This window comes from Panthera leo, chromosome D1 (assembly GCF_018350215.1).
Source record: "Panthera leo isolate Ple1 chromosome D1, P.leo_Ple1_pat1.1, whole genome shotgun sequence".
Lineage (NCBI taxonomy): Eukaryota > Metazoa > Chordata > Mammalia > Carnivora > Felidae > Panthera > Panthera leo.
In genome coordinates, this window is record NC_056688.1 from 6,295,052 (window position 1) to 6,315,259 (window position 20,208).

The 20,208-nt window shown below is 41.2% G+C and overlaps 1 protein-coding gene across 8 annotated transcripts in view; it reads right to left on the minus strand.

The window, feature by feature from the left end:
* Nucleotides 1–1,603: 1,603 nt before the first annotated feature.
* ALKBH8 (alkB homolog 8, tRNA methyltransferase) overlaps nucleotides 1,604–20,208 on the minus strand; it is a 64,098-nt gene continuing 45,493 nt past the window's right edge. For 7 of the 8 annotated variants that reach the window (XM_042905065.1, XM_042905064.1, XM_042905068.1 and 4 more), the window contains 4 exons: nucleotides 17,635–17,786; nucleotides 14,845–15,101; nucleotides 5,245–5,394; nucleotides 1,741–4,125 (listed from right to left, as the gene is read on the minus strand). In XM_042905065.1, coding sequence (XP_042760999.1) covers nucleotides 3,568–4,125; nucleotides 5,245–5,394; nucleotides 14,845–15,101; nucleotides 17,635–17,786 — 1,117 coding nt within the window. In that variant the 3' untranslated portion in view covers nucleotides 1,741–3,567. Of the gene's footprint in view, nucleotides 1,649–1,740; nucleotides 4,126–5,244; nucleotides 5,395–14,844; nucleotides 15,102–17,634; nucleotides 17,787–20,208 lie in introns of those variants that run through there. The other variant, XM_042905070.1, reaches the window with a different exon arrangement.

Genomic DNA, 20,208 nt, shown 5'->3' on the forward strand with positions numbered 1-20,208 from the left:
AAACTATGAAGAAATAGATCCACATATGTATGGCCAATTGGTTTTCCACAAAGGTGTCAAGCAATTCACTTGCGGAAAAGAATAATCTTTTCAAAATGATATTGGAACGACTGGATAGCAGCATGCAGAAAGGTAAGCCAACCCTCACAACATGTACACAAAACTTAATTTGAAATGGATCACGGACCTAAATGTAAGGGGTAAAGCTATAAAACTTCTAGATGACAACATAAAAGAAAATCTTAGTGATTTGGTTTAGGCAAAAATTTCTTAAACAGAACACAAAAAGCACAATCTTTAAAATTAAAAAATAATTGACAGGGGGTGCCTGGCTGGCTCAGTCAGTAGAGCATGCAACTCTTGATCTCAGGGTAATGAGTTCAAGCTCCATGGTGAGTGTAGAGATTATTTCATAAAAAAAAGTTTGGTTTGGGGCACCTGGGTGGCTCAGTCAGTTAAGCATCTGACTTCGGCTCAGGTCATGATCTCACAGTTCATGTGTTCAAGCCTCACATTGGGCTCTGTGCTGACAGCTCAGAGCCTGGAGCCTGCTTTGGAATCCGTGTCTCCCTCTCTCTGCCCTTCCCCCACTTGTACTCTGTTTCTCTCCCTCAAAATTAAAAAAAAAAAACACTGAATTTTTTTTAATATTTAAAATATTTCACTGCATGTTTAGAACTTTCTTTTACAAACTGTTTTAAATTTTGAAGTTTATATTACATATAAAGGTAACAAATCCTAAGTGCTTTATCACACACTCAATGTTAGTGAATTAACACAAAGCAAGCACCCATGTACATACCACCCCGAGAAATAAACTGTGAGCACCCCAGAAGGCCTTGAACTCGCTCCTTCCTTTCAAAAGTTCACTATTATCCAGTCTTGTAAAAGTATAATATTGCTTGTTTATAAACTCTCACTTAAAAAAAACTATGTAGTAGAGTTGACCTTATCCAAGAAGAGGTCTGGCCTTTGTCTTAGGCTCCTGGGAGTTAATCTCTAAGCCTTTGCAATATCCTGCCTGAAAAGGATCTGTTTACCTGGGGGGGCCTCCAGACGAGCTAGAGATGAAAGGTCAGCCATATGGGTGGTCAACCATGTGCGTGTAGTTAAGGCCTCAGTTAAAAATCTGAACCCAAGCCTCATGTGAGCCTCCATGGTTGGCAACACTCCATGTGTATTATCCTACCCACTGCTGGGAGAAGTCAGCTCCATCCAGATATCACCGGGAGGTGGCAACAGAAAGTTCCATGCGTGTAACTCTCCTGCACCTCTTCCCTTGGCTGATTTTAATCTGTAGCTTTTTGTTGTAATAAACAATGGTCATGAGTATGACAGTTTCAGTGAGTCCTGTGAATCCTTCTAGCAAATGACCAAACCTGAGGATACTCTTGGGAGCCCCTGAACTTGCAGTCAGTGTCAGAAGCGAAGGGAGTCTCAGAGACACCTGCACTCTGAAGGAATTGTATGGTCTTACTTTGTGGGGTCTGTTACTCAGCATTATGATCCTGAGATCTATTCACAGTGTACCTTGTGAAGACGATTTATTCACTTCCACTGCTTAGGTAGTAACATTCGATTCACTTACTCCACTGCTGATGGACATTGGGATTTTCCTGCCAGTTCTGCCTTATAATTATTGATAGATCTGGAAGGAAAAATAGAGAAATCCACAATCATAGCACGAAATTGTGATGTATCTGTTGCAACTAATAAGAACAAGCAAAAAGACAAAAAAAAATCAGTAAAACCATAGGTTTTTAATACACAATTAACAAATTAGATTTGATGTCATTCAATTCCTGAAACTCTTGAGGGCTTTCTCTAGGACTAATGATAATAAACATGTTTCACGCACACACACTCTATTCTTGCACTGCTCTGAGAGCTGTTATCCCAGCTAATTGCAGAACAACTCCTCCAGCACTACAGCTGAGAAAACTGGAGCACAGACAAGGGAGGGAGTTTGTCCAGAGTCTCCAGCTAAAACTAATGGCAGATCGAGAATTCAATTTCCAGTTTGAATCAAGAGACAAGTTCTGAATTCCTATGCGGCTTTTTCAACACCTTCCATTTTCTGCCTCTTCTTGAGTTCATGTATTTGCATCCTCTTTGAAAATCGCCCATTTCATCTAGATTTTAAAAGTTATTAGCAGGAGCTGAGCTTCACATTGCAATGTGAAGTTCTAGAATTTCTGTCAGAATAAAACTGCTTTTTTTTAGCCCCATAATTTGTCTTTTCATATCATGAACCTTATACATTCATCTGGAGGGAACAGTTATAATCTTGCAGTGAAGATTCCATGACAAAAATAATTGTCGTCTCATCACGGCCAGTTTCAGAAAGCTTGACGCTGGAAAATAAACATCTCAACAATAACAACAGACACAATTGTCTGGGCGTCATCGTTCACAGGAAGCAATTTTTCTTGAAGTAGTCTTAAGCATAACTGCTATAAAAGCAATGCATGTTTTAAAAAGTACTTTCCTTTTGCGAGATCATTTGAGCTACGGTTGACTTTCTACCTTTGTTCTTCCTGGAAACTTGACCTGAGTGGTAAGTTGACTGAGTGTGAAGTATTTGGAGGCAAAAACTGCTGACCTTGCCCAGACTGGTACAAACCATGAAGGAACTGGAGACACCCGGTAGTGACAACACAGCTATGGCTGTGAGGCCATAATTAAGTCTGACCGACCATTCTAACTTTTGCTACTTAAACAAAAGAGTTATAAGAGCCCACTGGGGTTGCCTTTAACACCTGGTCAATACATCAGGAATACCAACTAATTCTCGGTAACCAACTACAGTCAGGATTCGTGGTTACCGCAGCCCTTTGGAAATGATCCTTTGTTCCCGGGGAAAACCTCCAAGTCCTGTTTCACTTCTCACTACCTGGCACATTGGATCAATTTCATTTGCATACCGGCTGTCCTTCTTCCACAACGGAAGTTCCAGGAGGGCAGGAGCTTTCACTCTTGTTCACAGCTCTACTCACAGTACTTAAATACATAGTAGGGGTTCTGTAAGTATTTGTGGGATGAACGATCTGATGGGCTGAAATTCTACTGAGCACCTACTACGTGTCAAGCCTGCGTTAGGACGGTGAGGGGGGAGAGGTTATCATCTGTGACTTTACAGAGCTAAGAGTCAAAGTCTTCAGACAATTCCCTACTGTCCAGAAATACTTGTTTATTAAAATGTTGTATGATTGCATCACTAAGATTCTACATGATTTAGTTCGCTGAGTAACCTTAATACCAAAACTTTGTCTTCAGAATGCTGCATGCTTACCCTGGGACCCCAAAAACTTCACAAACTACTTCAGTCACTTTTAAAATCCATCCCTATGCCTCCCTATTTAAGAGAACCGTTCCCACATTTATGGATAAAATGGCCATACTAGTAGCCCAAATGTATCCTAACTAATCTCTACTTCCAATTTTCTCTCAGGCGTTCTCCTTTCTTTGATTCTTTTCCACACATTTTCTCTTTAAAAAGACAGTAAATTTAGAGTCCTTTAAAAAATAAAGCTGAGCCTTTCTTTCCGGTGTGTATGTTCAGAGACGTCAGACCTTCTCAAGAATCACACACCAGTTCCCCTGATCGTAGTAGCTTCGCAGGACGCGGACGTTACTCAGAGTCTGGCAGGCGGCTTCCAGCTCCCCCTCACGGAACACGTGGTAGAAACGATGAAACACAGGACTTGGGTCATGGGATCCTCCTGGACCAAACGGCTCAGCAGGTTTGTCTTTCCCAGGGTTGCCCTTAAGGTGCCAGGGAACCAGTACGTCTTGAGAATGAAAAGAAGTCCTGTTAGTGTGAACGGGGAGCTTGGAATTAGTAACTTCCCTTGAATTCCGCCCTCCCTCCTGGAAGTCACTGACGGAGGGCATTCGACAGGCTGGCTCCTTATGGCCTGTGTCAGGCACTTGCTCCACAAGCAACTCTGGGCCTGGCGTATCGCTGCTGACCTCCTCCTCCTTCCCCTGGCTCATTCTGTTTTCTCTAAGATACTTGGATTTCTTTTTATTATATTCTTGTTCCATTGCCCAGACATAAACGAGCGCCTTCCCGCCAGGTCTCAGGAGTCGAACGAGTTCTTGGAGAGCGGCTACTCTGCGCTCCTACGGTAAAAACACACATTGCCATTTATCAGCCAAGAGGAGATAGAGAGGAAACAGGAAGTTGGACTGGCAATAGCACTGCTTTTCATTACGACGAACAGCTCAGAAAATCTACCAAAATATAAATATAAAATAAAATAAAAAACAAAAAAGAAAAAAAAGAGACGGGAAATCTTCTGAGGGGAAAAAGTGTTGAAGAAATAAGGAAAAGGACATTTTTATTTGTGTTAATAAAATAGAGGCATAGAGGGTTTGCCACTTGGTTTTGTCCTGTGTTCAGTTCAGTCACAAGATGCGTGGGAACTGCTGGTAATGCCACCACAGGGCGATTTATAAAATTATCGCTGAGATTAAGGGAGAAACCACCCACACACAGGAAAAATAAGATTCTGTTTTCTTTTAAGAAAAATATAAAATATTAAATTCACTTATTTTTTAAAGTTTATTTATTTATTTTGGGGGGGGGGGGGGGAACAGTGCAAGCGGGAGACGGGCAGAGAGACAGGAAGATGTGGAGGTCGATCCCACGAACCATGAGATCACGACCTGAGCCGAAATCAAGAGTCAGACACTGAACCAACTGACCCACCCCAGTGCCCCTAAATTCACTCATTTTAAAATTAGGGACCTGTGTGCCTAACTAAAAGCATGAGTAACGTACCACCAGCAGCTAAATACCAGAATTTTGAGAAGAAAAGCAGAATGGGAAGTAGAGGACGCAGGCGTCAGGGCTGCGGAGAAGGGCCGGGAAAGGCCGGTGGGGCACGGACAGAGAAGAGGCTCAGAGGCCGAGGAGAGACTGCTGGGGAGGCGCAGGGCCGATGAGCGCCTCCAGCCCCTGACAGCCAGAGCGCCGTGGCCCCGGATTCGAGGACACAACGATGAGGAAGGCTCAGGGCGGGTGGTGGGCGGTGGGCAGAGGGCAGAGGCCCACCGCAGCGGGGCACCTCACCTCCTTCCACGCGCTTTCTCAGCAAAGGGGGCAAACCACATAAGAGGAAAGAGAAGGGAAAGAAAAGAAAAGCTAAAATAGGGTCCACGTGGGTGAAATCCATGAGCATTTCCTGCCACCACAGCCACAAGGTCTTGGAGAGAGAGAGAGAGAGAGACAGCACTCACCGCTGTTGCAAAATGGTGAATAACAGCAATGGAGACACAGGCATCACAGGCCCCGCCGCGGATGGGCACGGCCAGCGCGTCGCAGACGAAGGCCTGGAAGTGCCGCTCTCGACAGATGTCCACGAGGCTCTGGCTCCGATCACAACCGATCTGTAACAGGCAGAAGCAGCGAATCTCACAACCCCTTGTTTAAACGTCATGGGAAATTAAGAGCACTGGGCTTCTTCATTACCATAAAGTGAGGGCGCAGACCTCGTATGCACCGTGAAGCGGGGTAAAGCCAGGGTTTACCAGTTCTTACAGCCGGCACAAAGTCAGATTCCGTCGTGTAGAGGGCAGCTTTTACTATCTTACCAGGTACCAGACTGAGCTCAAAGTAGCGAACGGAAAGAAAACGACTAGTATAAAGATGGCAGCAGTAGAAATGGAAAGGCCTAACTGCCCTCTAATCGATCACCCACCTGGATCCTTATGTGAGATCGCACGTATAAAAACGAAACTATTCTGTAAACACAGACATTCGGTCCTTTGTGGGGACCTACAGATGTCCCTCATCACTACACCAACGATACTGTGCTGGCCCAGATAGCAAGAAGGTGGCTGGGATTTGTGCCTGCTTCTTTTTACTTTTCAGTACATATTACTGTACAATCTGAAAATAAAACCCCAAAACAACAAAAAAGTAAAATAACTTATTTCATTTTTTAAAGCTATTGAGTCTTGTTCTGCTAAACACCTAACCCATATAAATCAGGAATGAAGTGCTGAACTCAAAATCTGTCAAGTGCTATCTAATTACACCTTGCAGTCTAAGCGAACCGCCCCTAGGGAAAGGCAGCATGAAGGCAGCTCGCAGCCTCCCTTCATGTCCCTGGGCGGGGACCTCACGTGCCTTTCTGCCTGTGTCTGCTTCTGCGGGAAGCATCTGGGCACCTCGGCAGCCTCTCTCCTCTCTACTTTGGTTGTTACTGTTGTGTTCAGTTTTGCTGTTTGATTCTGAGGGCACCATGTGTGTGCACACATGTGTGTGCGTGTGTGCGTGTGTGCGTGTGGAGGGGAGGGAGAGAGCATGTACGCAGTGTGCACACGTGAAATGAGGGAGGACAGGGAAGGTGGGCAGGGCATCAGAAAGGTTAAACCACTAATTAATAATTATCCCCAGACAGTTCTTTACTCACTCTCTACAAAAGAGAAAAAGAAATGTGAAAGCAGGTTTCATCAGATAGCAGTGGCCACCTCGACCTTGTGTTTACTCATCTGAATTTCTGATGCAGTGAGCACTGATTGTTAGGGTTCCCTTGGTCTATGTGAGAATAAGGAGCATGAGTCCTCATGTCAAAACAACTCTTTTTTTTAAGGGTTTTTTTTTTTTTTAACGTTTTTTTCTTATTTATTTTTGAGACAGAGAGAGACAGAGCATGAACGGGCGGAGGGCCAGAGAGAGAGGGAGACACAGAATCGGAAGCAGGCTCCAGAATCTGAGCTGTCAGCACAGAGCCCGGCCAGAGAGAGAGGGAGACACAGAATCCAAAGCAGGCTCCAGACTCTGAGCTGTCAGCACAGAGCCCGGCCAGACAGAGAGGGAGACACAGAATCCGAAGCAGGCTCCAGACTCTGAGCTGTCAGCACAGAGCCCGGCCAGAGAGAGAGGGAGACACAGAATCCGAAGCAGGCTCCAGACTCTGAGCTGTCAGCACAGACCCCGGCCAGACAGAGAGGGAGACACAGAATCCGAAGCAGGCTCCAGACTCTGAGCTGTCAGCACAGAGCCAGATGTGGGGCTCAAACTCATGGACCGCGAGATCATGACCTGAGCTGAAGTTGCATGCTTAACCGACTGAGCCACCCAGGTGCCCCTCAAAACAACTCTTATTAAGTTAATGGACACTGCCAGGCTACTCATACTTAATATGAATTTGCTCAATTTCTAACTGGTATTAAACAGCTTCTATATTCTATCCCAGAGCTGCATTTATTTTTGAAGCATAATAAAAGGTACCACACTAGAGGTAAAATATAGCAATTTCCCTTTGATATATTTTAAGACAAAAAAGTCCCAGGGTACCTGCGTGGCTCTGTAAGTAGAGCAACTGACTCTTAGTTTGGGCTCAGGTCACGATCACGTGGTTCGTGGGTTCTAGCCCCACATCAGGCTCTGTGCTGACAGTGTGGAGCCTGCATGGGATTCTCTCTCTCCCTCTCTCTCTGCCCCCCAACCTGTACTCACTCGCTCTCTTTCTCTCTCTCTGCCTATCTCTCTCTCAAAATGAATTTAAAAAAATATGAAAAAGTACCAAGGGCCCATTAATAACAGGGGCCCAATTCCCAAATGATTGCGGTCTTTTTTTTTTTTTTTTTAAATTTTTTTTTAACGTTTATTTATTTTTGAGACAGAGAGAGACAGAGCATGAACGGGGGAGGGTCAGAGAGAGCGGGAGACACAGAATCGGAAGCAGGCTCCAGGCTCTGAGCCATCAGCCCAGAGCCCGACGCGGGGCTCGAACTCACAGACCGCGAGATCGTGACCTGAGCCAAAGTCGGCCGCTCAACCGACTGAGCCACCCAGGTGCCCCTGATTGCGGTCTTTAACTATGTAAGATATGTTAAGTGCTTTATTATTCCTTGTATTTATTTTCACCCATATTCTATACCACTGAGCTAGCAGTGACAACATCAAGATGACAACACCACTGAAGTAATATGCATATTACATTCTAGAGTTTGCCACTGTTTTGATAATAAAATTCAGTTCACGGAATCATTAGTTTCAAGTATGTCCGACCCTGACAGATTGCTATAAATCTAGCTGAAAGTCGACAGGAAAAAAGTGCAACTTTACTACAGAACAAATACCAGGAGATAGAGCTCAACATGGAAAGAAAGTTATTACCCAAGAACCACAGATAAAGCAGAACACGGAGAAGAGCAGCCAAATAAAACAAGAGGAAATGTCCCTCTTCCCGTTGCCAGGCTGCTACCGTTACCTGTACAAAGTGCCCCTGTGTGGCAGTGTGAGGGATGGGACAGTCTCAGTCACAAAGCATCAGGTGTAGTGTATACGTGATTCGTGCCTGGCTCAGTACTTTCATCCTGCACTTAACTGGCCTGAGTCTTTCATATACTACAGCCAAGTCATCACTATCTTTTTCTCTTTTCTCTTTTTAAATTTCCTTAAGTTTTTATACCAAGGATAGTACCCAGTACTTGAAATTCTCCTTAATGATGTTGCATAATGTCAACAATATGACAGAAAATGGCCTAATTATAAATACTAGCATTCATTAAAAGACTCACGTAAAGCTCTGTTAATGCTGTATGGCAGATGGAGATCAATGACATAAAAACACATACAGGTTGGGCTTAAAATGTGTGCTTATATTCCTCTATACTTAAAAAAATTTTTTTTTCACTTATTTTTTTTAAGTAGTCTCCACGCCCAGAGCGGCGCCCTAACACAAGTCTTGAACCCACGACCCTGAAATCAAGATGTGAGCTGAGATCCAGTCAGACACTTAACCAACCAAGCCACCTAGTGCCTGAACTTGTTTATAATTTTTAAAATCTCCAACAAAACGTTAAACCTGCAATTCTGGAAGGGCTGGTAAAAAAAAAGAAAAAGTATTCAAACTAGTAATCAAAGGGGCAAACTAGAAAACAAGATCTCATTTTTCTCCCTCGAAGGTATCAAAAATATTTTAAAACCACAGTACACCATGGTGATGGCAGTAACAAAACTTGCTCTCAAAAGTGCTAGTGAGGTTACAAATGGACTCCACCCATTTTCAAAAGCAGTTTGGCACACTGCTTTTCAAGGAAGATAAAAATGTTCACAACTTTTGACCCAATAATTGTTCTTCTAAAAATTCATCCCCAAAAAAGAAATAATCCAACATATGGAAAAAGCTAAACAGGATTTAAAAAAAGGGGGGGGCCTTTTACTGGGGCACCCGCCAAATCTTTCAGCAGATTCTCTGTGCTAATGTACCCACCGCGAAGATACACCCTGAGTCAGGTACTGTTACTACACTGCAGATGAGGAAACCTCCTCTCAAAGCGCGTAGGTAGTTTGGCTCAAGTAAGATAGTTAAGCGGCGGAGCAGAGATTTAAACCTGGGTGTCTCACTCCAAAAAGCCGCGTTCTTCCTTCTTGTCACAGTGTTTCTCAGGGTAGATTCTCATTACTGTGTTATTTATAACAACTTCACACTGAACATGAGGAACCATCAAGTAAACTCAAAGAGCATCATAAAGTCCGGGAACCATGTAAGGCCACACAGCAAAATGGAAATATGAAGCAATACAAATGAGTTATTGAGCTGTACACATACTCATGACGATATAAACATTACAGGAAAACACTGGAACGATCTTTCTCACAACAAACTGGTTTATTAGGGTGTTAAGATTATAGGTAAACACCTTTCCTTCCATCTTCGGAACTGCAGCTACATTATTTTTATTACTTAGAAAATACAACATTTTTAAAACTACTAAGAAAACAAGCAATTACAGGGAGATCAGACGGGCAGTACACAGTTGAGAGAGCCAGGGAAGAGTCAAAGTCAGTCCAGTACAGTGAAAACAGCACTCGGAACTCGCGAGCTGAAGTGTGGCTCCAGCAGTAACTAGGCGAACAACCTAGGAAAGCCATACGGTATCTCAGAGCTTCTGTTTCCTCATCATAAAAATGCCTACTTCTCAAGGTTCATATGAGAATCAAACAAAATGATGTAAACTAAATATTTCACTAACCACAGCAGGGCTATGCAAATGCTATCATTATTATTATATGGAACAAAGAGTGGACAAAAACTCGCATCCCAGAGTCTAGATACAAAGAGAGATCCTTGTATCCTCAAGGTACATTACTCTGGGTGAAGGCCCACCCACTTTGATGTTGTCGCATTTCCTTCAAGATTACACAACACGGCATTGTGTATACTCTGCTTTCCATGTAAGAAATTGAGGGTGAATTCACAGGTTTGCTCCTCACCATTCAACAAACCATTAATAAGCTTCTATCACGTGCCAAGTAAGTGGACAACAAAACAGACATGATTTCAGGGCACCTGGGTAGCTCAGTCGTTAAATGACTGACTCTTTTGATTTGGGCTCAGGTCATGATCTCATGGTTCGTGGGACTGAGTCCCACGTTGGGCTCTGCACTGAAGGCACGGAGCCTGGTTGGGATTCCCTCTCTCCCTCTGTCTCTCCGCCCCCTCCCCCCTCCACATAAATTTTTTTTTTTTTTTAATTTTCTAAATCTCTCTTAGCAGAATGCCACAGAGTACAGACTGTGCAGCTGGAGATGAGGCTCCAATACTTGTCCTGACACCATGTAACCATGAGCCTGTCATAGCCTGACTGAGCATTCGGTTTCCCATTTGTAAAATGGAGGGAGTAATGCCAGTCTCCCACATTGTGTGAGAACACACAGCACAGCACTCAGCTCACGGGAGGAACCTGTCGATGTTAATATCCCCTCTGTTCTTTCCTTTATTGGCGTAGTCAACAGTTAAAACACAAAACCAAACCAAACCAGAAACGTGCAGAAGAGGTTTATATAAACATATCTCCAATTCTTCTAATTATAAATAGGTTCCTGGAGTTATTCTTATATTTGCAATCCAGACTATTTAAAGCAACCAAGAAAGTCCCTACAATGGATGAGTCAGGCTGAGCTCTGGGTGCATACTGTCTCACCTCTTATTGGTACTATTATAAAGGCAATAAATCTCTTGAAGGTCTCAAGTTTTGCTTACAAAATTTAACTCTGAAAATAAAGACAACAGCTAGTGCTGATGACAGAAATGAACAGTAACCGATGATGTTATAAAAAATGAAAAGCAGTTTATAAAAGTATCTACAAGAGAGCCTAAGCTACTATTTCAAAAATGCACTTTAGGGGCCCTGGGTGGCTCAGTCGGTTATCATCTGACTTTGGCTCAAGTCGTGATCTCAAGGTCCATGAGTTCTTGAACCCCGCATTGGGCTCTGTGCTGACAGCTCAGAGCCTAGAGCCTGCTTCAGATTCCGTGTCTCCCCCTCTCTCTGCCCCTCCCCCACTCATGCAGTCTCTCTCTCTCTCTCTCTCTCTCACAAAGATTAATTTTAAAATAATAAAAAAAAAATAAATAAATAAATAAAGTGCTTTATTAAGGAAGTATGTACTAATAATATTAATGACTTTTTAAATTCTGAGACTATCCTATGTTTTAATACCTAGAATGAATGTCTCAGGTCACATTTCCTCATGAATGTCAAGAAACATACATATTTTCAGGCTCAAAGACAGCTGCTCAAAGTACATTCAAATACACAGGTTGGAGCCTCAGCAGCTTACAAGAGCAGGCTCCCCTATATTGTATATAATTTCATTTCTGGTGTAATGAAAACTGTAAGTCCAACCAGACTTGTACCTTTCATTCATTCACTGAACCAACACTTACTGAGCCTTCCCGAGAAGTCAGACAGTGCCGGAGGCTCTGGGAATAGCAGACAGGAAGGAATACACGCGGACAGCCACTGATAAAATGAATACGAGCAATGGAAGGTAACGGTACTTGTGGGTTTCCCACTCTTCTAAATATATTCCTTCTCGAATAGCTTCAGATTTATACCTCAGTTTACCAAGAAGTCATTTTTCTCAATTGTAACAGGATAATGTTATCATCATGACTAAGTCAGTGTGGTTGACTTCAACCTAGCTTCTTGGTCACAAATGCTGCCTGACTAGATAAAGTTAAGGGTTATCATCAAGAAAGTGCAAAAGCAGGGGCGCCTGGGTGGCTCAGTCAGTTGAGCATCCGACTTCAGCTCAAGTCATGATCTCGCAGTCTGTGAGTTCGAGCCCCGCATCGGACTCTGTGCTGACAGCTTGGAGCCTGGAGCCTGTTTCAGATTCTGTGTCTCCCTCTCTCTCTGTCTCTCCCCCACTCATGCTCTGTCACTCTCTCCGTCAAAAATAAATAAACATTAAAAAAAAAAGAAAGTGCAAAAGCAGAGCTCATTGAGAAACATTTTGGACAGTGCCTTAAGATTACAAAATCAGAAATATCACTTTGATTTTAAGTGGCATATCAAAACCTACTTCTTCAACATGAAAAAACATAATTCATTCGATCTTTCTCTTTATAAACTAAAACTTCATCTAAACATAATGACAATATACAACTACTAACATTTTATCGTGATGAAAAGCTATGCTTCTATCTCTTAATGCACAAACCTTTCCTCAAGCACAGGAGTAACTTACTTTGTTGACATAGGTGTGTGATGTCAAGGATGAGGTGCAAACACATTACGCACAATCTGATGTGCTACAGTAGCCCGTGTGCGTAGATGGCTCTCATTCTCCTCGCCTACTGTCCTCACTCTAGTCCTCCCTCCCTAGTTTGAGAAAGGGAAGCTTCAGTCCTCCCAGAGCAGCGCTGATGTATTTATAATAATGCACTAGTGCAGGGAGAACTTTCTACTTCCCAGCATAGGAGAAAAAAAAGTCGACCTTAGAAAAAGGAAATTACAGCAACTGAAAACAGAAACCCTGGCATAAGAGACAGGTGAGTTCAGATTCTGGGCCTAGCACTGTAACCTCAGTCACATTTTTTAATCTACTTAAGCTTTAGTTTCCTCAACAGTAAGCACCAATAAATAGTAACCTTTATATTTTCCTACTATGAATAAAAGCACACTAGATTTGGCATCAGAGGCATGGGTTTAAATCCCAGTTATATTCCCTAATTCTACAACATTAGGGAAGAATACAGTCCGTGAGCCTCCGTTTCTTCATTAGTAAAAAACCAGATGAAAATATCTGCTTTACAACCGACAGAATCGGAGAAGATATTTGCAAATGACATATCAGTTAAGGGTTAGTATCCAAAATCTATAAAGAATTTATCAAACTCAACACCCAAAAAACAAATAATCCAGTGAAGAAATGGGCAAAAGACATGAATAGACACTTTTCCAAAGAAGACATCAAGATGGCTAGCAGACACCTGAAAAGATGGTCAACACCACTCATCATCAGGGAAATACAAATCAAAACCACACTGAGATACCACCTCACGCCAGTCAGAATGGCTAAAATTAATAACTCCGGCAACAACAGAGGCTGGTGGGGATGTGTAGAAAGGGAACCCTTTTGCATTGCTGACGGGAATGCAAACTGGTGCATCCACTCTGGAAAACAGTATTTTCCAGAGTTTTTTTCCTCAAAAAATTAAAAATAGAACTACCCTATGACCCAGCAATTGCACTACTAGGTATTTACCCAAAGGATACAGGAGTGCTATTTCAACGCAGCACATGCACCCTAATGTTTATAGCAGCACTATCGACAATAGCCAAAATATGGAAAGAGCCCAAATGTCCATTGACAGATAAATGGATAAAGATGTGTTGTGTGTGTGTGTGCAGGTATGTGTATGTATATGTGTATATGTGTGTGTGTATACATATATATACATGTATATTGCTGAGTAATATTCCATTGTGTGTGTATATGTGTATATACATATATATACATATATACATACATATATATACACACACACACACACACACACACAATGGAATATTACTCAGCAATCACAAAGAATGAAATCTTGCCATTTGCAACAACGTGGATAGAACTAGAGTATATTATGCTAACTGAAATTAGTCAGAAAAAGACAAATATCATAGGACTTCACTCATGTGGAATTTAAGATACCAAACAGAGGAACATAAGGGAAGGGAAGCAAAAATAATATAAAAACAGGGCGGGGACAAAACATAAGAGAGTCTTAAATACAGAGAACAAACTGAGGTTAGCTGGAGGGATTGTGGGTGGAGGGATGGGCTAAATTGGCAAAGGGCATTGGGAAGGACACTTGTTGGGATGAGCACTGGGTGTTTATGTAGGGGATGAATCACTGGATTCTACTCCTGAAATGATTACTGCACTATATGCTAACTAAACTGGATGTAAGTAAATAAACAAACAAACAAATAAATAAATAAATAACAGGATTAAAAAAACCAGAAAATACCTGCTTTAACTTTCTCATATTTAGGAGGATCAAAGCAAAGCAAATGGCTTCTATAAATATCCTTTCCAGGGGCACCTGGGGTGGCTCAGTTAGGTGTCCAACTCTTGATTTCCGCTCAGGTCATGATCTCATGGCTCATGGGATTGAGTCCCATGTCAGGCTCTACGCCGACAGCACAGAGCCTGCTTGGGATTCTCTCTCTCCCTCTCTCTCTCTCTCTGCCCCTCCCCCACTTGCAAGCTCTTTCTCAGAATAAACATTAAAAAAAATGTAAATATCCTTTCTAACCTGTAAAGAGTTTTACAGATATAAGATAGTATTACTGATAAAATAATCTCAGGAAGCAAAATCTAAGGAAAGGGAAGGGGGAAATTACAAAATAATGGCATGCATGCCCACAAATTCTCGGGGAATAAATAAGAATGAGTGCTCATTAATTTTCCATCTGTTGGTTATAACTTTTCTGTAATGGCCTAATCAACAAACAACATTATATCATAAGGCAGAAGGTGCTAACAACCCTTACAAATAAAGCAAAAGAGCGCCAGAGGCAACAATTACTTGCCATATATAACTCCTTATTGATGCCAAGATACTTTCCGTTTCCACAGCCAACATCAGCCACTAACGAACCACGGGGCAAAGCTTTCAAAAACTCCACCACATGCGGCCAAGGGGTATGTCGTGTGCTGCTGAAGTGCCCAGCAATCTCCTCATAGACTCGGTGGACATACTCTTGCTCCAGTTGTGAGGCTTCTCTTTTGCTCTCTGGAAATGATGGGGGGGTCGCCTTCATCTGGCTGTCACAGACCAAAGGGTAACCTAATGCAAAAATTAAGCAATAAAAACCTTTCATTTTTATCCAAGTGATTCATAAGGTATCATGTTTTCTTAAAAGAACAAGCAAATCAATCCAAATTTGGTGACGGGGGCTAAGCAGGCTCTGATTTATCAGTTTAAAAATAGCTGGTACCTAACAAGTCTAATTATATGTGCAAGGGTCTAACATACACAGAAGGGGAAAAAATCCATGTGCGACAGAAATGACTGCAAGTCTGCAGGCCATATAATGCAGGTGCCTATCACCTCTCAGGATTAAGGGTCCTCTCATTCAGGAAAGCTTCCTGATGGGCCTGGCCCAAACAGAAGAAATTTAGCTGATCTAACATGATGTAGGGTTTTTCTCTTGGTGGGCAGAGGAGATAGGACTTGTGGGGCCCTCAGACCCTCAGAAAAACAAGCCCTAGGAGCAAAGGGCATCATTTGGTAATGATCACAGGCATTTAAACGAGCACTCTTTGAAACAGTTTATATGTGTGTTCTCAGTTCTCACAGGAACATCATGAGCCGGTACTATTGCATCCACTTTACAGATGAGGCAACTGAAGCAGAGAACATCAAATAACAATCCTCAAGCAACAAAGATGGCAAGTCGTAGAGCCCGAACTGCACCCAGCCGGTGGGAACGCCGGAGCCCACATTCTCAGTGACTACAGGTGTCGCCTCCTTCAGTCGAATCAGCAAACTCCAAGGAGAACACCATCAAGCCAAGATGACGAAGGAATTTTAGGATACACTGTTATTCTAATTAACTGAATTCTGAAGTTGTCCTTTGTTCTCTGCAATCATGTCTAATACTCATTTTAAATCCTTGTCTGTTCTCTGCTGTCCTATAATTTCCCTTTATCTTCGGCCAAAGTCCATGATACACATCGTTTTATTCTGGGAAGTAAAGGAAAAAGGAGTGGTGTCCCTGGAGAAACCACAGTCAGGACAAAGGAAATAATCAGAAATCGTGAGGCAGCTAAGAATTGGGCTGCAGTGTTCACGGCTTCAGGAATTCTCCCTGCCTATAGTTAGAGGGTGCTGAACCTTGAGCAATGGGGCAGGAGATAGCTCATCTATGCTAATGTGTGAGGTGGAGCTCTAAACAGTTTCTGTGGACGTTTGGGAAAAGGGCAGCCACAGAAAGCCTGAGGGCTCTAAAACGTACGTGTGAAAACGGACAGGTTACCTTATCTGGGTCACATCAGAATCCGACACAATATACATTAGAAGTATCCTAAACTGATCTTACAACGTTTTTATTCTCTTGGAAATTATGAACATCTAAGTTAGCTAAAGGGAGGAGCAACCCTTATCCTTAAAAACCCACACATTTTGACAAAGAGTGTCTAAAAGATGGCCTTGAACGTGAAAATCATCTGTAAACTGAATATACATTCAGAGCTTCTACAATACGCCTTACATTTAATTAATGTCCACAACAAAGAAACATTTGCATAAGAAAACTGGCTTGCCTTTCCAACTAGACTTCAGTTCCTGGAGAACATGAGCCATGCTTTATTTTTCAGTATCTTATAAAACTACTGGCAGTTTATGGGGCGCCTATCTGACTTCAGCTCAGGTCATGATCTCGCAGTTCGTGAGTTCAAGCCCCGCGTCGGGCTCTGTGTTGACAGCTTGAAGCCTGGAGCCTGCTTCCGATTCTGTGTCTCCCTCTCTCTCTGCTCTTCCCCCCCGCCCGCTCATGCTCTCTCCCTTCTTCAAAAATAAATAAGCATTAAAAAAAAATTTTTTTTAATAAAAAAATAAATAAAACTACTGGCAGTTTAGACACTCAACAAATACTAAATAAGCTTTTTTTTTTTAATTGATAAAAATTTTGATGTTTTAAGGTAGCAATGACACTTTTAGCAAAAGAAACAAAAATCTGAAGTTTCACTAGATATCAAATATAGCAATTTCAAGTTTTCTAACAGATACTATTTACAAAATAAAAGGGATTTTTATTCACTGAGTCTAAGAAATACAGGTCATGATGTACTTGTATAGATAAGTAGAAATAACATACTCCTGACATGTTTTTGACCACTTCTTTTATTCCCTTCTAGATTTCCAAACTGACCAAAACACAAACCACTGTTTATCCCCCTAGAGTTACCTACTTACTAAGGAACAATCTGTCATCTCTAACTTCCTCACTGGGTTAATGAGAAGTAATTTAGAAACAAGACAAGCTGTTTCCAATAAAAACTATTTTTGTATAACTGATATTTTAATGTCCTACAAGTGTGACTCCAATAAATAAAATATTTATTCGTCATCCAACTATGCTCAATTATTATATTTAGGAAAAATAAAGATGAATAAAATGCACTCCCTGCCTTCAAGGAATATAAACTCTACTGGGGATGGGTTAAGAAAAATCTACATTAAGTACAACACTAAGCAAAATATGGAAAATACCCTTAGTGAAGTTAAGACTGAGCTCTCCTTGGTTCTAATGGGACTTTAAAAGATTTTTACACTTGATTTACTCCATTGTACAGTTGAACCAAAATTATATACTTACTACAATTACAAGGTGTTTGCCTCACTTTCCTAAATGTAAAAGATGTCCTTATTCCCCTCTTGCTTAAAGTTAAGTCTCCAACATCACTGGTGATAATTCCACTTTTGTGACCCTTGGATGCTTGAACAGTATCAAATTTTCTGGGTGTGATTCTAAAAACGACAGTCAAAATCATTTATTTAACACTGCATTCATAAAAGTATTTCAGGTCCTTTTAAAAACAGTAAGGGAACAGAGCAAATTTAGAAGAATTTATTGCAAATATCTACTGGATTTCCTGAATTGTTAAGCATTGTAGAGAAAACAAAAAATAGAAGTCTCTATCTTTTAAAAAGTTATCCTCAGGGTAATCATATTAAAAGAATGTACAACTAACAAATTATTCAAGAGATACAAACAGAATAACTAATATTTAATTAATACCAATTATGAGAGAAAAAAGTAAGGAACAGATGGAGCAAAGAGGAAACAAACAGTAAAAAAAAAAAAACAAAAACAACAAAAAAAAACCATTTAAATCCAATCAACAATTACGTTAAACGTAAAAGGACTAACATATCCAACTAAACAAAGAATGTCAAACTGGATTAAAAAAATAAAGTCCAACTCTATGTCAATTATAAGAGATGCATACCTTAAAATAAGGACAGATAATGGTTGAAAAGAAAGACTGAAAAACAGGATAGAACAGCACTTTCAACAATAGCCAAATTATGGAAAGAGCCTAAATATCCATCAACTGATGAATGGATAAAGAAATTGTGGTTTATATACACAATGGAATACTACGTGGCAATGAGAAAAAATGAAATCTGGCCATTTGCAGCAACGTGGATGGTACTGCAGGGTATTATGCTAAGGGAACTAAGTCAGGCAGAGAAAGATACCATATGTTCTCACTCATATGTGGATCCTGAGAAACTTAACAGAAGACCATGGGGGAGGGGAAGGGGGAAAAAAAAAGTTAGGGAGGGAGCCAAAACATAAGAGACTCCTAAAAACTGAGAACAATCTGAGGGTTGATGGGGGGGTGGGAGGGAGGGGAGGCTGGGTGACGGGTATTGAAGAGGGCACCTGTTGGGATAAGCATTGGGTGTTGTATGGAAACCAATTTGACAATAAATTTCATATTAAAAAAAAATTTTTTTTAAATGTCTTTTCCACCCTGAATTATACTGGGGTCTTTGTCAAAAATCAACTGATCTTATATATGTGGATGTATTCTGCCCCAATGGTCTGTCTATACACCAACACTATACTCTTTTGATTATGTAGCTTTAGTAAATTTTAAAAACTGGGTAAAATAAATCTTCCAAAACTGTTCATCTGTTTCAAGATTGTTTTGATTATTCTAGACCCTTCCTATTTCCTTATAAATTTTAGAATCTGCTCATCAGTTTATATAAAAAGAGTCTTAAGATTTTAATTGGAATTACACTGAAACATTAGATCAACTTGGGACAACCTCTGAACAATATTAAGTTTCTATCCATGATCATGGCATCTCTATCTCTTCGTTCTTTCTGGTCTTCTTTAATTTCTCTCAGCAGTGTTTCATAATTTTCAGTGTATATGTGTTGCATATCTTTTGTTAAGTTATTCCTGAGACTTAAAACTTTTTTTTAAAAATGTTTATTTATTCATTTTGAGAGAAAGAGTGGAAGCAACCTGGGGGAGGGGCAGAGAGAGAGAATCCCAGGTAGGTTCAGCACTATCAGCACAGAGCCTGATGTGGGACTTGAACCCATGAACTGTGAGATCATGACCTGAGCCAAAATCAAGAGTCAGACACTTAACTGACTGAGCCACTCAGGTGCCCCAAGATTTAAATCTGAGGCCAAGTTTTCTGCTTGATTTACCCTAGCAATTTTATCTCCCTATAGAGGTGGGTTTTACATTCAGAGAGAATGTGCTAAGCCTCAAAGGTCTGAGCAAATTATACAAAAGCATAATTTTACACTTAATGTGTTGATTTCTCTTTACTAAGAGCCAGATACGTTTTTTCTACATACCTAAAAAAGAGAAAGTTCAACTATATCATTAAAATGGATTTGATCCTGAAGTGAAAATAATGTATTTCAGCTCTGTTTTCATTTTGTCACTGTTATACTGTTTCTTCAATTTGTTGTTAGAACCAGAATTCTCAAAAGGCAATAAAAGCAAAAATAAACAACTGGGACTACATCAAACTGAAAACCTTCTGCACAGTGAAGGAAACCATCAACAAAATGAAATGGCCAGCTACAGAATGAAAAAAAAAAAAATTTCAAATTATATTGGTAAGGGGCTAGTATCTAAAATATATAAACAACTCCTACAACTCAATAGCAAAAAAACAGTCCATTTAAAAATGGGCAGAGGGGCGCCTGGGTGGCGCAGTCGGTTAAGCATCCGACTTCAGCCAGGTCACGATCTCGCGGTCCGTGAGTTCGAGCCCCGCGTCAGGCTCTGGGCTGATGGCTCGGAGCCTGGAGCCTGTTTCCGATTCTGTGTCTCCCTCTCTCTCTGCCCCTCCCCTGTTCATGCTCTGTCTCTCTCTGTCCCAAAAATAAATAAAAAACGTTGAAAAAAAAA